Below are 14,892 nucleotides of genomic sequence, written 5' to 3'. Positions count from 1 at the left end.
GAGGCTCCGCTCTCACCCTGTGTTTGAGAGGCTCGGCTCTCACCCCGTGTTTGTTCCCCTGCACAGCAGCCCTTCTCATTAATTCCTGCTTGTGTTGACAGAGTTGGAACGTCCTGGTAACAGAAGCCATTTGTGAAGCTTTGCTGCCCTCACCTGGTGAAAGTGAACCAGTGCAGTGTAGTGTTGTGCACTGAGCTCTCTTTACCATGCTGAGGATGCATATCTGTGGTGGAGCTGTCTCTGTCTGTATATCACTCTTCAGATACTGGAGGTCTCCCTGTCCCCTCTCCTCTTAGACCTCACCATGGTCTGTGTGCATTGTAAAGAGAAGGGCTCCTCTCTCCAGTCTCACTCTCTCCTCTCTCCTCTCAGATCTCACTATGGGCTGTGTGCATTGTAAAGAGAAGGGCTCTTCCTCCAAGTCTCAGGAGGTGGTGGCAGATGGGAGCCAGCAGCCCTCGCAACCGCGCTACGGACCTGACCCGACCAATCCGAGCCAGCCGGGCAGCTTCGCCCGCATCCCCGACTTCAACAACTTCCAGAACACGCCCGTCTCCACGGCAATGCCCTTTGGAGGTTCCACCCCCTTCCCCTCCGGAACGCTGCAGTCCACGGGAGGAGGAGGGGCTTTCACTGGTGAGGACACGCTGTCACACCCACACACACCGATGCACACACACACACACGGACATGGACGCCATTATATTTTCCTCCAGTTTAGATCAAATGATTCAGTATGGCTTAAGTGACATTTTCAGTCCCTTCCATAGGACTTCTTTGATGTTTTTATGTATATGAGAATATTAACATTACAGCTGACAGTGCAATCCTCTTCAGATCGCAGTTGAAAATGCATGTGAGCCTTACTCTCAAGAGCTTTACTGAACTTGGGATGAACCTCATCAAGTCCAGATTAAAGATGCCGTTGGTTTTCTATACTATAGTAAGATAGTGGAGGTGGATGTCAGTATGTACATATCTCACACTTCAGATATACCTAGAGAAGAATTTGTACAATTAGGATGAAACTTGGTTAGGACATTCTTTAGAACATGTTATTCAAATCTGAGTGAGATCTGGGGGCTTGTCCATATTTTGGAACAGCTGATCCAATCGGGATGAAACTTGGTAAGGACATTCTTTTGAGTATTGTAATCTGGGGGTACATGCAGGCACCTATCCGTATGCCTCTGTCAGTTTTTGCCACACTGTGGATGCAGGTGTTCGCTGTAGGTCACAGTGATGGTGAGTCTGTGTGTCTGTCCCGTGCAGGCGGGGGGGTGACGCTGTTCCTGGCACTGTACGAGTATGACGCTCGCACTGAAGATGACCTCAGCTTCATGAAGGGGGAGAAATTCCACATCATCAACAACGCGTAGGTACCAGGGAGGAGGCCCAGCAACTTTAAACTGTCTTTGACTTGTCATTTTCTATATAGAAACACAGCAGTGTTCTAGTTTAGTGGCAACACACTGTCCAGTGTCTCTGGTATGCTATATAGAATGAATACTAGAGACTATATTGTAGTAAACTACGATGCTTCAACCACTACTACAGAATACCTATTGTTCAGTGATGAAACAGGTAGAATGTGGTGTGTTTTGGGCTGCAGAGTGTGTGTGTGTGTGTGTCTGTGTTTCAGTGCAGTGTCTGGTCTGAGCCCGAAACATTGACTAACACTTGATTTTTCAGGGAGGGCGACTGGTGGGAGGCCCGATCTCTGGATACTGGGAGGACTGGGTACATTCCCAGTAACTACGTTGCCCCAGTGGATTCCATCCAGGCTGAGGAGTGAGTACTGTAGCACACCAGCACCCTGCTGATGTGTTTTCTGCATCAGTTCTGGTGGTGTTTCCTCCTGATGTATTTCTTATATCCTCTAGGGCAGTGTTGCAGGGGGAAGGGTTAATGGTTACACTCTGGTGTACCTACCAGCTGTACTTGCAGATAATGTTTTAGCACACCAAGTCATTTATTAGAGGGTAAAACAGGACTTCACTGAAGCGGAAATACAAAAGGAAATTATATTGTATACTTTTGGAAACTCATTTTTCAGTTTTGGACGAAGCAAACAAGGTGGCATTTCCTCTGATAATACCCCTTTGTCCTCCCTGGATGTTTACTCCCCCTAGTGGTTGTGTGTGTGTAGCGATGCACTGTAACGGGTATCTGCACCCCTCAGGTGGTATTTCGGGAAGATGGGGCGCAAGGATGCGGAGCGCCAGCTGTTAGGCATTGGGAACCCCCGAGGCACCTTCCTGATACGAGAGAGTGAGACCACCAAGGGTAAGAGCAGCTGAGACCCCCAGAGAAACCTGCTGTCACTCCCCTCCATACAGCATCTCACACACAGACCAGACATGCTGCCACTCCCCTCCATACACCATCTCACACACAGACCAGACACGCTGTCACTCCCCTCCATACACCATCTCACACACAGGCCAGCCATGCTGCCACTCCCCTCAATACACCATCTCACACACAGACCAGACACGCTGTCACTCCCCTCCATACAGCATCTCACACACAGACCAGACATGCTGCCACTCCCCTCCATACACCATCTCACACACAGACCAGACACGCTGTCACTCCCCTCAATACAGCACCTCACACACAGACCAGCCATGCTGTCACTCTCCTCCATACACCATCTCACACACAGACCAGACACGCTGTCACTCCCCTCAATACAGCACCTCACACACACACCAGACACGCTGTCACTCCCCTCCATACACCATCTCACACACACACCAGACACGCTGTCACTCCCCTCAATACAGCATCTCACACACAGACCAGACACGCTGTCACTCCCCTCAATACAGCACCTCACACACAGACCAGCCTCCACTCACTCCCCTCAATACAGCACCTCACACACAGACCAGACACGCTGTCACTCCCCTCAATACACCATCTCACACACACACCAGACACGCTGTCACTCCCCTCAATACAGCACCTCACACACAGACCAGCCTCCACTCACTCCCTTCAATACAGCACCTCACACACAGACCTGACACGCTGTCACTCCCCTCAATACAGCACCTCACACACAGACCAGACACGCTGTCACTCCCCTCAATACAGCACCTCACACAAAGACCAGACATGCTGTCACTCCCCTCAATACAGCACCTCACACACAGACCAGCCTCCACTCGCTCCCCTCAATACAGCACCTCACACACAGACCTGACACGCTGTCACTCCCCTCAATACAGCACCTCACACACAGACCAGACACGCTGTCACTCCCCTCAATACACCATCTCACACACAGACCTGACACGCTGTCACTCCCCTCCATACAGCATCTCACACACAGACCAGACACGCTGTCACTCCCCTCAATACAGCACCTCACACACAGACCAGCCTCCACTCACTCCCCTCAATACAGCACCTCACACACAGACCTGACACGCTGTCACTCCCCTCCATACAGCACCTCACACACAGACCAGACACGCTGTCACTCCCCTCAATACAGCATCTCACACACAGACCAGCCTCCACTCACTCCCCTCAATACAGCACCTCACACACAGACCAGCTTCCACTCACTCCCCTCAATACACCATCTCACACACAGACCTGACACGCTGTCACTCCCCTCAATACAGCATCTCACACACAGACCAGACACGCTGTCACTCCCCTCCATACACCATCTCACACACAGACCAGACACGCTGTCACTCCCCTCAATACAGCACCTCACACACAGACCTGACACGCTGTCACTCCCCTCAATACAGCATCTCACACACAGACCTGACACGCTGTCACTCCCCTCAATACAGCATCTCACACACAGACCTGACACGCTGTCACTCCCCTCAATACAGCACCTCACACACAGACCTGACACGCTGTCACTCCCCTCAATACAGCACCTCACACACAGACCTGACACGCTGTCACTCCCCTCCATACACCGTCTCACACACAGACCAGACACGCTGTCACTCCCCACTGGTCTAGTTGACAAACAGGCAGAAGCTTTCCAAGTCCTGAACTGTTTTTTCCAGTTTTAAGTTGTTTTTGTCTGTGGTTGATTTGCCCCCTCCCTGCCTGCCTGCCTCTTCTCTCTCAGGAGCGTACTCCCTGTCTATCCGCGACTGGGACGAGGCGAAGGGGGACCACGTCAAGCACTATAAGATCCGCAAGCTGGACAACGGTGGCTATTACATCACCACGCGCTCGCAGTTTGACACGGTGTCGCAGCTCGTGAAGCACTATAAAGGTGAGTCGCAGGTTTGTTCTCTGGACTGTGACTTGGGTAAAGCCAGTGTTCACAACATTAGCAGTCAAAAGAGCAATGCCTCTGTCTGGTGCTACAGGCTTCGGCTGCCAGTCTCACAAATTCTTGCCATGAGTCAAAGGGCACTGGGGGATTGTGGGATGGTATTGTGTTTTGGCAGTAACAAATAAATTTAACCAGGTGAACCGGTCCAAACCGAGGTGCCGAGGAGCTGAGAGCCAGCCATGACAGTAACAAATAAATCTAACCAGGTGAACCGGTCCAAACCGAGGTGCCGAGGAGCTGAGAGCCAGCCATGACAGTAACAAATAAATCTAACCAGGTGAACCGGTCCAAACCGAGGTGCCGAGGAGCGGAGAGCCAGCCGTGACAGTAACAAATAATTCTAACCAGGTGAATCGGTCCAAACCGAGGTGCCGAGGAGCGGAGAGCCAGCCGTGACAGTAACAAATAATTCTAACCAGGTGAATCGGTCCAAACCGAGGTGCCGAGGAGCGGAGAGCCAGCCGTGACAGTAACAAATAATTCTAACCAGGTGAACCGGTCCAAACCGAGGTGCCGAGGAGCTGAGAGCCAGCTGGCCTGCGCTGCTGCTTGTGTTCAGTGCTGCTGTGTCTGCAATGCATTAACTATGTGCTGATTCACTCCCCTTCATTTCTTTGTCTGTCTTATCTTCTTTCTCCTTACTTCTCTCTTTCTCCCATTTGTTTTTCTCTTCTTCCTTGCTCTCCCTGTTGTTCTCATCTACTACCCTCTTTTCTCCTTCCACCTCTATCTCCCCCCTCTTCTTTTCCCTCTCTGTCTCCTCTCCCTCTTCTCAATGTCTCTCTTCACCTCTCCTTCCATGTCTCCTCTCTTCTCCATGTCTACCTCTATCTCTCTCTACCTCTCCACCCTCCCCTCTCTCTCTCTCTCTCTCTCTCACCCGTCTCCTCTTCTCCATGTCTCTCCTCCTCCTCCTCCTTCTCTCAGAGCGCTCTGCAGGGCTGTGCTGTCGCCTGGTGGTGGCGTGTCACAAGGGGATGCCCAAGCTTGCTGACCTGTCAGTCAAAACCAAAGACGTGTGGGAGATCCCGCGGGAGTCACTGCAGCTCATCAAGAAGCTGGGCAACGGGCAGTTCGGGGAAGTGTGGATGGGTAGGACCCTCCCAGATACTGACCCGGGACAGGAGGGGAAGTGGGGTTCCCTTCCCTACACAACCAGTGGCACGAGCATCGCCTCTCTGGCTCAGGGTGGCAGTGAACACACAGCTTAGCAAGAGTGCTGTCTTGCCTCTTAGTAGCAACTGTGCTCAATATATTTTGCACCTTTTTGCTTGTTTTGTTTTTTTAAATCTCGGATATGTAGGTTTTTCAAATAGTGTCAAAGATTCCAGGGACCTAATCACTTCCTGTGCTGTAGGTCACATGGTCTGGTTGCAGCGGTCTATATCGGGTGAATCTGACCTACAGCATGAGAAGATATTAGGTATTAGGAATTTGTATTTTTTGTAAAAGTTAAAAACACAAAAGTACGCCTGTGACAATGCAGCTGCTAGCGATGAAGCATTTTCACATCTCCATTTATAAGCTCAACACATTCAGCCACTGGTTGGGGTTAGGGAAGGTGCCTCTATCCCTCCTCACTGTTCTCCGGTGGGGTAACTCTTGCATGCAAATCCATCTCACCACCCCCTCCCCTCCTCTCCCCTCCTCTCCTCTCCTCTCCTCTCCTCTCCTCCATTGCACCCCTCCTCCCCAGGCAGTAACGATGGTCTGTGCAGCTGTCTGCTCAAGGCCTGCCCCAACGCGACCCCTCAGACTCTAGGTCTGAGCCATGATGCCTGGGAGATCTCGAGAGACACCCTGAGACTGGACACCAAGCTGGGACAGGGCTGCTTCGGGGACGTGTGGACGGGTAAGACCCCGGCTCCCAGGCTCACTCCCCCTGCCCAGGATTTAAAGCACACCACTATCCAAATAATTCATTCAATCTTGCCTGTTTTACACGTTTCAATTAGCTACTGTGTACATAGGTCTTAAATGGACTGTTTTGAAAGAAGAATTTTCGTTTCAACACATGATATCTGGTGCTGCTTTAAGTTAAAGAAAGTTCTCAGTTTCTATGCCTTGCTCTCAGGAAATCTGTTACACTCTTTTCAGTCTTTTCACCCAGCATGTGTTCTGGGTCATGTCAGTCAATAGGGGAAGCAGCTATTGAAGGGGTGGGACATTTCACACTCCTAGTGCAACCCGAACTGAAAGCATGGCTTACAAAGTGCTGTTTATTTAACTAAGCTGTACAGGATCATGTTATAAAAAAGTACACTTTTGAGACCTATGTAACAGATGAAAATACACAGCAGGTAAGATTTACAAAATAATTTTGTTACCTCCAATAAAAGTACAGCAATCACAGAGCTAACATTTTTTCATAGAAATTACTGAACAAAATCATTCGGCAACACCCTCTGTACCCTCTGTACTCTCTGTACCCTCTGTACTCTCTTGAATGGTGGCCTTCCTGTCATGCATGAACGCAGTGGGCGTTGTGCTGGCCTGTTTGTGCGCAGTGTCCAGCTCTAGAGAATAGAGCGTGGGGCTCATCTTTCCACTCGAGTCCCAGCTGTCTGAATCTCAATCACTTAGCAGTTACTCCACAGTCAGTAGAGTACAGAAACACTATGTCCACAGTCTAGGATAAAGTGAGATCCCAGACAAGGATTAGCACTGAAATACTTCCAAGCTGTGGAAGACATGCTGGTCCAGCACACACTCTCACTGGCGCTCACACAGACTTCGCCTCCCCGACGTCAAAGGGGCGTGGTCAAGATTTAAAGTGGCAGAGCCTATTTTCAGTAAGTACAGTAACATTTGACTTGATATTCATTACAAGAGAATGAATTCCTTTCTACCCCTCACAGCATGTTCACACCCTCTCCTCCATTCCTCACAGCACCCCCATACTAACCCACTGGTGTAGCCCCTCTATTCAATGACTTGTATTGTTAGTGTCAATGGAGATGGGGGGGGGGGGGGTTGGGTGGTTGGGGGGGGGGGGTATTATTCTCTACACTGAATCAAATCTGTACTCTACTGGGTTTATTTATTAGTATTCCACACAGTGGTGTTCAATGCAATTAACGCTGATAATATTACCACTTAGAATATGAAGCAGGCGCTAGTTATTAAAACTTTAAGACACTCAATATTGGTCAGTTTAGAAATACTCAAAGAAACTTTGCAGAAACTGAGTGACGAACGTTTTGACAAAGTCTTTGTCGCTGAAACATTGAGAGACTTGTAGTCGAAACGTTTCTCATTGAATTTTAAAAGTTCATATACTCTAGCATGCCTGCTAATCAGTGCCTAGTTAATATAACGCATGTAAAAACGAATGAGTGGTACAAATCTCCATTGGCCTGCGTCAGTCAGGGTGTTATGAGAAAGTGGGATACTCATTTTTTTCCCTTTGCCTCCGTGGCGGGGGTGTTTTTTGCTCAGGCATGTGGAACGGCACCACGAAGGTGGCGGTGAAGACCCTGAAGCCGGGCACCATGTCCCCTGAGGCCTTCCTGGAGGAGGCTCAGATCATGAAGAGGCTGCGGCACGACAAGCTGGTGCAGCTCTACGCAGTGGTGTCTGAGGAGCCCATCTACATCGTCACCGAGTTCATGAGCCAAGGTACACAAGCAGACCCGCCCTCCCTCCCAGTCTCTGAACACTATAGAGTCACACTGACTCCCTCCCACCCAGTCACTCCACTCTGAACACTATAGAGTCACACTGACTCCCTCCCTCCCAGTCACTCCACTCTGAACACTCTAGAGTCACACTGACTCCCTCCCACCCAGTCACTCCACTCTGAACACTATAGAGTCACACTGACTCCCTCCCTCCCAGTCACTCCACTCTGAACACTATAGAGTCACACTGACTCCCTCCCTCCCAGTCACTCCACTCTGAACACTATAGACTCACACTGACTCCCTCCCCGCCCTCCCAGTCACTCCACTCTGAACACTATAGTCACACTGACTCCCTCCCTCCCAGTCCCTCAGCTCTAAGCACTAGACCTCACCTCCTTCTTATAAAGTCTTGTGATTCTTTGCCTACCTGAGCAATCCCAGGCCGTGGTTTCCAAGCCCTGACCTCGTTGCTGTGTCTGTTTCAGGGAGCTTGCTGGATTTCTTGAAGGATGGAGAGGGTCAGTATCTGAAGCTGCCGCAGCTGGTGGACATGGCAGCGCAGGTACGGTTCAGCGGGTTTTGAGACCAGTGGAACAGGGTTCACACTGCCAGCACATCTCAAACCTGTACCGAGGGCACTGGGACTGACCTGTGTGCTCCTGTGTTGTGCTCAGATTGCCGCGGGGATGGCCTATATCGAGAAGATGAACTACATCCACAGAGACCTGCGAGCTGCCAACATCCTGGTGGGAGACAACCTGGTGTGCAAGATCGCCGACTTCGGACTGGCGAGACTCATTGAGGACAACGAGTACACCGCGCGCCAAGGTGAGCAGGCACTGCCCCCTCACCCCGATCCCAGCTTAGCACAGAGCAGAGAGTGTGTGCTACATTAGTACCCTTCTAAACGTTCATCAGCGTGAAAACATAGCAAACTTTAATAAGCATACCGAAAGCATGGGTCTGCACTGTAAAGAATAGCAAGGTAGAGTAAAGCATATTAATAAACATGGCAAACCAGGGTAAGCTATGGCAAATGCAGAGTATAACCCTAGGAAAAGCATGGGACAACTGCAAAAGTACTGTGGTTATTTTCATGAGGGCTCTGCACAAGGCATCGAGCCTTTTGTACTTGGTTTTGCAGAGTTAGGAGGAATCAATGAACCTGTGCAATCTTGAATACCATTGAAACCACCGGCCTGATTCAAGCTCCAAACTGGTTTACATGCAGGGCAGATAGAGAGGATTCGAAATGTCTAAATGTATCCGTATTCGGAGTATTTTATACTCAAGGGAGCTGCATTTTTGTGTTACCTGTTTGTCTTGTAGTCGTTGACTGAATGAGTTCACTGTTTGAGAGGGGCTCGAGCCTCCCCGTGAAGAGTTTCACCAGTAAGCAGGGTCTCTGAAGGGTTTCACCAGTAAGCAGGGTCTCTGTGAAGAGTTTCACCAGTAAGCAGGGTCTCTGTGAAGGGTTTCACCAGTAAGCAGGGTCTCTGTGAAGAGTTTCACCAGTAAGCAGGGTCTCTGTGAAGAGTTTCACCAGTAAGCAGGGTCTCTGTGAAGAGTTTCACCAGTAAGCAGGGTCTCTGTGAAGAGTTTCACCAGTAAGCAGGGTCTCTGTGAAGAGTTTCACCAGTAAGCAGGGTCTCTGTGAAGAGTTTCACCGGTAAGCAGGGTCTCTGAAGAGTTTCACCAGTAAGCAGGGTCTCTGTGAAGAGTTTCACCAGTAAGCAGGGGTTTCAGAACTGGTGTGATTTTCCCTTCATTGAAGACACTTTAGTGGAAACTGAATTGAGTCCAGTTCTTCCAGTGTTTCTGTTTCTGACCAGGGCTGTGCTTCCCCTGCAGGTGCCAAGTTCCCCATCAAGTGGACGGCCCCCGAGGCAGCTCTGTATGGCAAGTTCACAATCAAGTCGGACGTGTGGTCCTTCGGGATCCTGCTGATTGAGCTGGTGACCAAGGGCAGAGTGCCCTACCCAGGTAACGGACTCCTCAAGAGAGCAGTGCACTGTAGTCATGGTCACGTATTTTTTTTAAGATACTGATGCTTCTCATTTCCTATTTATAGTTTTGTGGGGGGATGTATGTTATTGACAAACATTAACAATGCTTATTTTTTTCTCTCTCTCTCTCCCCTCTCCTGTCTCCTTCCAAATTTCTCTCCATCTACCATGTCTGCCCCTTCCTCTCCTTGCAACTCTTATTCCCTCTTCGCTGCCTCTCTCCCCTCCTGCGTTTCTTTCCAGGGATGAATAACCGGGAGGTGCTGGAGCAGGTTGAACGGGGGTACCGCATGCCCTGCCCGATGGGGTGCCCGGCCTCACTGCACGAGCTCATGGTGCAGTGCTGGAGGAAGGACGCAGAGGAGAGGCACACCTTCGAATACCTGCAGGGCTTCCTGGAGGACTACTTCACAGCCACCGAGCAACAGTACCAGCCAGGAGAGAACCTCTGAGAACAGACACACACACACACACACAAGCACGCACACACACACACATTAAAGGGGCTTTACTTTCGTCAAGCATGGTCCTCTCTCGGCAACTCCTTTTTAAAGAACAGAAAACTTGTCTCACTTCAACTGTACCTACCTACCCCAACCAAAACCCCGACAGAACCACAAGCATTTCTTTTTTTGGCTTTTGCTGCATTCAAGTGCCATCGAGGGGTTTAAAAAGGGACGTGCAGCCATTGCTGGACCAGCCCTCTCTTCAGTAGACTGCAGCTGACCGGTGAGGAGACTCTGGTCCTGGACAGTGCATTGAGAGGCAGGGAGGGAAGGGTCTTTTTATTCAAGCGATGACATTGTTGAGCGCATTTATTCTTGTCAACTTCTTCATTTACTAACTGAGAACTTTATTTTTTATTTCAGGGAGGGTGTGGGTGCATAAATAAATATTCTCTCTCAAACTTTTTTTAGAATCATAATTTGTATTATTACTGCTGTTATTTTTATTTGTATTACTAATAATAATAATAATCATGAAGGTCCCGCTCCTCATCTTGTGTTTTTTTAATCGCACAGAAATGACTTGTTTTCAAAATAAACAGCATCTGCGCAGGCTGCAATGTGTTTTCTGTGGAGCTGCTTTTCCTGAAAGTCGCAGGAATAGATGACTAGAAGACTTTTTTATTTCTTCTGTTTCTTAAGCCAAGTATTTTGTGCTTGAATGTCTGGATGTAGAAAAAGATTTTAAAAGTCATACGTCTCCACCACCACCTTGAAATCACGAGTTTCTGCAGCAACAGAGAGGCGCTAAGATGCTCGGTCACGGTGTGTGAAAGTATTGGGTTAGTGCTTTGAGCAGCCCAGGATTCTTAAAGCTACAAAGCTCTTGAAGATAGTGTGGCTGACAAAGTAATTCCATCAGTCATCCAGCACTTCCACTAGCTTCACAGGTCTCCAATGTGCGCTTTCTAAAGGAATGCATGTTATAGCACAGATTTTCTGTTTAGAGCTTGACATCTGCTACTCCATGAGGTTAAAGGAAGTTCAGTTTCTGTGCCCTTCTGTCAGGTCATGTGTTGCACTTGCATTTCCTTCAGCAGTGTCTTCTGGATCAAAGCATGTTACTGGCTGAAAGCATGTCAGTCGATAGGGGAAGCAGCAGGTCGGTTAATGAGAGGAAATGTCACCCTCCAGGTGGATCTCGCATTGGAAATCTCTCGGCTGGTCCCCGTTATCATGCATCTGTATATAACTTCCACTTACTCTTCATTTGAAATTGTAAATCTGTACAATAATTTTAAACTCTGTAGAACAGTCTGGAGGACTGCTGCCTTTTCTTACTTCCCCGATCAGAGTGACCCACAACCCCTCCCAATCAGACAAGGTCATCCAATCAGCCAGCATCGATTTCACAGCTGATGATGTCATCAAGAACTTCTTCAGCTCATCCCTGGCTCAATCACAAATTCAAAAACTTAAGACAAATGTTGAATGCCTTCATCAGTGTTACTCCGGTAAAACTAGAAGAAACCAAGTTGACAATTGTGTTGTCTAATGCCTTCATCAGTGTGAGTTTGGGACAGTATGTGTAACTTGCCTCACCCCTCCCTATGGAGATTGAGTTTGAATGGATATGTCACTCATTAAGATGGTGATGTGTTCATGAATAATGTATGTTCAGGTACACACTGATTTATATGGTTGGGCAAGTATCTTCTAGTTTTTGAGTGAGTTTTTGGATAACCACTGATGGATGTTTGATGCAATCTAGTGTGATTCTCCAGTGCTGTAAAATGCTCTAAATAAACCTAGTTTAGGTTGATCAAACCAACCCATTATTTTCTTAATTCTCCTAAATTAAACAACAATGTATTGCTCCACTCTGAAAAGAAAAGTGTGTGTTTTCAAACTGTTTGATTTAAGGACGCAGCTTGTGTTAAATGTAATTCTGGTCTTAGTCAGAGATTTAACACAAAATGTGTGCTTTCCTGAATTGAACACGCTTTGTGTGAATTCAAGGTGTATTTTCTTTTTTTAAGAGAGCACCAGGACTGAGCCCAGTGGAGACTCTTAGTCCTGTCAAGTCCTTTTTAAACCAGGTCTTTAATAATTGACTTGCTTTGCTTGGTTCAGTTAGATCCAAATCACAGCAGTGCCATAGCCATTAGAAAGCATAGCTATGGCTCCTCTATAAGCCTTGAATGGACCGAGCCCTGGTTGGAACAAGGCTGTGCTCTGCTTAGTTCAATAATGAAAGATCTCCGTGCCCTGTGTTTGTTTCAATTCATTCACAGTGAAGCCCTGAGAATGGGTGGAATGAAACAGAAAGTGTCAATACAGCTTATTTCTGAATTACTCCTCCTATTATTATTCTTATTATTATTATTATTATTATTATTATTATTATTATTATTATTATTCTCATTATTATTTAACATTGTTTTTAATGTACTCTTTTTTGTTTGTTTCTGGGCGTTTGCAAAGTGCAACATCGTACCTTTTTCTGTTATTTTCCTAGTGTGTAAATAAAAGTGAAATAAAGACTTTCTAACAGACGGGCCGTTTCCCTTATTTTCTGTATTTAACAGAGGGGCCGGTTTTCACCAGGCAGTGATTTCTTGAAGCACACAAACTGGCACTGAACTGTGAAGTGTGAAACACTGGACCACCAAGCCTATTACTAATTACCACTGACTTCATTTAATACATGGATTTGTCTTGTATTACTGACCTTTGTCGTGATCGTATCGGATTCAGCTCATGATGCACAATAGTAATATGTTACAACCCAACAAATATGTGTCCACAGAAGACATAGTGCTTCTGAGCATGAATGTGAGGTCCACCAGCTACGGAGATTCATTTATTTGGCAGTAATCCCAGAGTAACCCAGCACTGACTTCCCAATATCCAGCACACAGACAGGTATGTCAAATACAAATCTTTATTACATACACACCGTTCAATCAATACACAGACAGCATTCGAGAAACAATTTTCAGTACTAATGCTAGAATGAGACCCAAACCCCCCTCCTTCACTTGAGGACTAAAGAGTTCAATATATAGAGAGATATATTATAAATAGAAATTACTAAAAGGTGATAAACAATGCACATGTTCTTCTAGTTAAAATAAACTTAAATAGAATAGAAAAGTTTCCTTGAGGTACATCAACACCTAATATGTATACAGTGCACAATATTAACCAATTGACCTCCACCCCATACAATTAAGCAGAAATGCTGATTTGGTTGCTGGTCCAATGACAAATCACAGTTTCCCTGGTTAGCCTTTAACTGGCAGGTCACCGGTGATGTGCTCATCCCGCTGCTCTCCCACCTGGTCCTCTTCCAGCTCCGTTCCCCTCCTGTGCGCCGCTCTGCTCGTTTGCTGCTCCTAATTTTCATTAATTCCTTCATTCCAGAATCATGTGCGCTTTCGTTGTTAAATATCGAAGTTGTGTCATTAACAGTTTCAATTCAAACTCAGCATCACAGTGTGACTGTACACAGGGAACGTCCGAAATAATGCCAGACAATATTTCAACATCAGATTATTCAGAAACTGATAGGGACAAACCCACCTCCACTGGGTAAATCCGGACCCCATTGCAGTCATATTATTATTATTATTATTATTATTTATTTATTTATTTATTTCTTAGCAGATGCCTGTATCCAGGGCATCTATTTACAGTCGTAAACAAAGAAATACATTTCATATCCTATATGACCAATGTGGTTACATATCTCAACAAAACAAATAAACACTCAGGTTCTTTTATTACAATCCTTCAGCGGTTCTCTCGCAACCATAACAAAGGGGCAGTTCGCTTGGTTAGCGAGTGCAATTGCTTTTCCTCCAATCCGCGATTGCCACATCGCTTCCCATCTGGGGTGATGACTTGGTGTACTGTGGCCCCCACCCCCTTTCTAGATGGCCGACTTCCACCTTTCCCTGGAATGAATTGTCAGACCATCCAGTCCGGGGCACTCTGTTCCCTTTACACAGCGCCCTCACAGGCAGCCCAGTTGTGTGAACGGGGTCTAAGCAAAACCTTCGGGCCCCAAGCAGTTCAAGGGGGCCCCGATTCAGGGGGACTATATATATATATATTTTTTTTAACCAGAACTTAGAATTTTGTAGTATTGTACTGCCTTAAAAATAGGCTATGTATTTTTTTCAATGCAAGCGATCCTGAAACACAAATTTAGTAGCAGAATGAGACGGGCGTCTAAGCTGGCAGTGCACAGTGCATACAGTCATTATTGAAATAAAAAAAATCCAAATGAGTTTTACACTCAGAGATGTGAATCTCACCATTGGGCTCTTTCTTGCTCTTTTTTCTGTTGAAACGGGATTGGCCGCATTAACAGATGCTTGACTTAGTATATTCAAATCATAACAGTGATGTTTCATTGCATTGACATGGAAAAGCTGAGATCTATGTGTAACTGGAGGGACTGTGGATAACAGCTGAACTCTGTGTAT

The 14,892-nt window shown here is 47.2% G+C and overlaps 1 protein-coding gene across 3 annotated transcripts in view; it reads left to right on the top strand.

Annotated features, from left to right (window-relative positions):
- The window catches only part of LOC117964098 (proto-oncogene tyrosine-protein kinase Yrk), a 57,266-nt gene extending 44,312 nt beyond the window's left edge, over positions 1–12,954 (top strand). For 2 of the 3 annotated variants that reach the window (XM_058997724.1, XM_058997723.1), the window contains 11 exons: positions 373–636; positions 1,273–1,375; positions 1,693–1,791; positions 2,183–2,286; positions 4,112–4,261; positions 5,252–5,416; positions 7,763–7,942; positions 8,433–8,509; positions 8,622–8,775; positions 9,799–9,930; positions 10,197–12,954. In XM_058997724.1, coding sequence (XP_058853707.1) covers positions 381–636; positions 1,273–1,375; positions 1,693–1,791; positions 2,183–2,286; positions 4,112–4,261; positions 5,252–5,416; positions 7,763–7,942; positions 8,433–8,509; positions 8,622–8,775; positions 9,799–9,930; positions 10,197–10,405 — 1,629 coding nt within the window. In that variant the 5' untranslated portion in view covers positions 373–380 and the 3' untranslated portion in view covers positions 10,406–12,954. Of the gene's footprint in view, positions 1–372; positions 637–1,272; positions 1,376–1,692; positions 1,792–2,182; positions 2,287–4,111; positions 4,262–5,251; positions 5,417–6,020; positions 6,177–7,762; positions 7,943–8,432; positions 8,510–8,621; positions 8,776–9,798; positions 9,931–10,196 lie in introns of all 3 variants that reach the window. The other variant, XM_058997725.1, reaches the window with a different exon arrangement.
- The last annotated feature ends 1,938 nt before the right edge of the window (positions 12,955–14,892 follow it).

Source organism: Acipenser ruthenus, chromosome 23 (assembly GCF_902713425.1).
Source record: "Acipenser ruthenus chromosome 23, fAciRut3.2 maternal haplotype, whole genome shotgun sequence".
Lineage (NCBI taxonomy): Eukaryota > Metazoa > Chordata > Actinopteri > Acipenseriformes > Acipenseridae > Acipenser > Acipenser ruthenus.
This window is presented reverse-complemented; position numbering and strand designations above follow the sequence as displayed.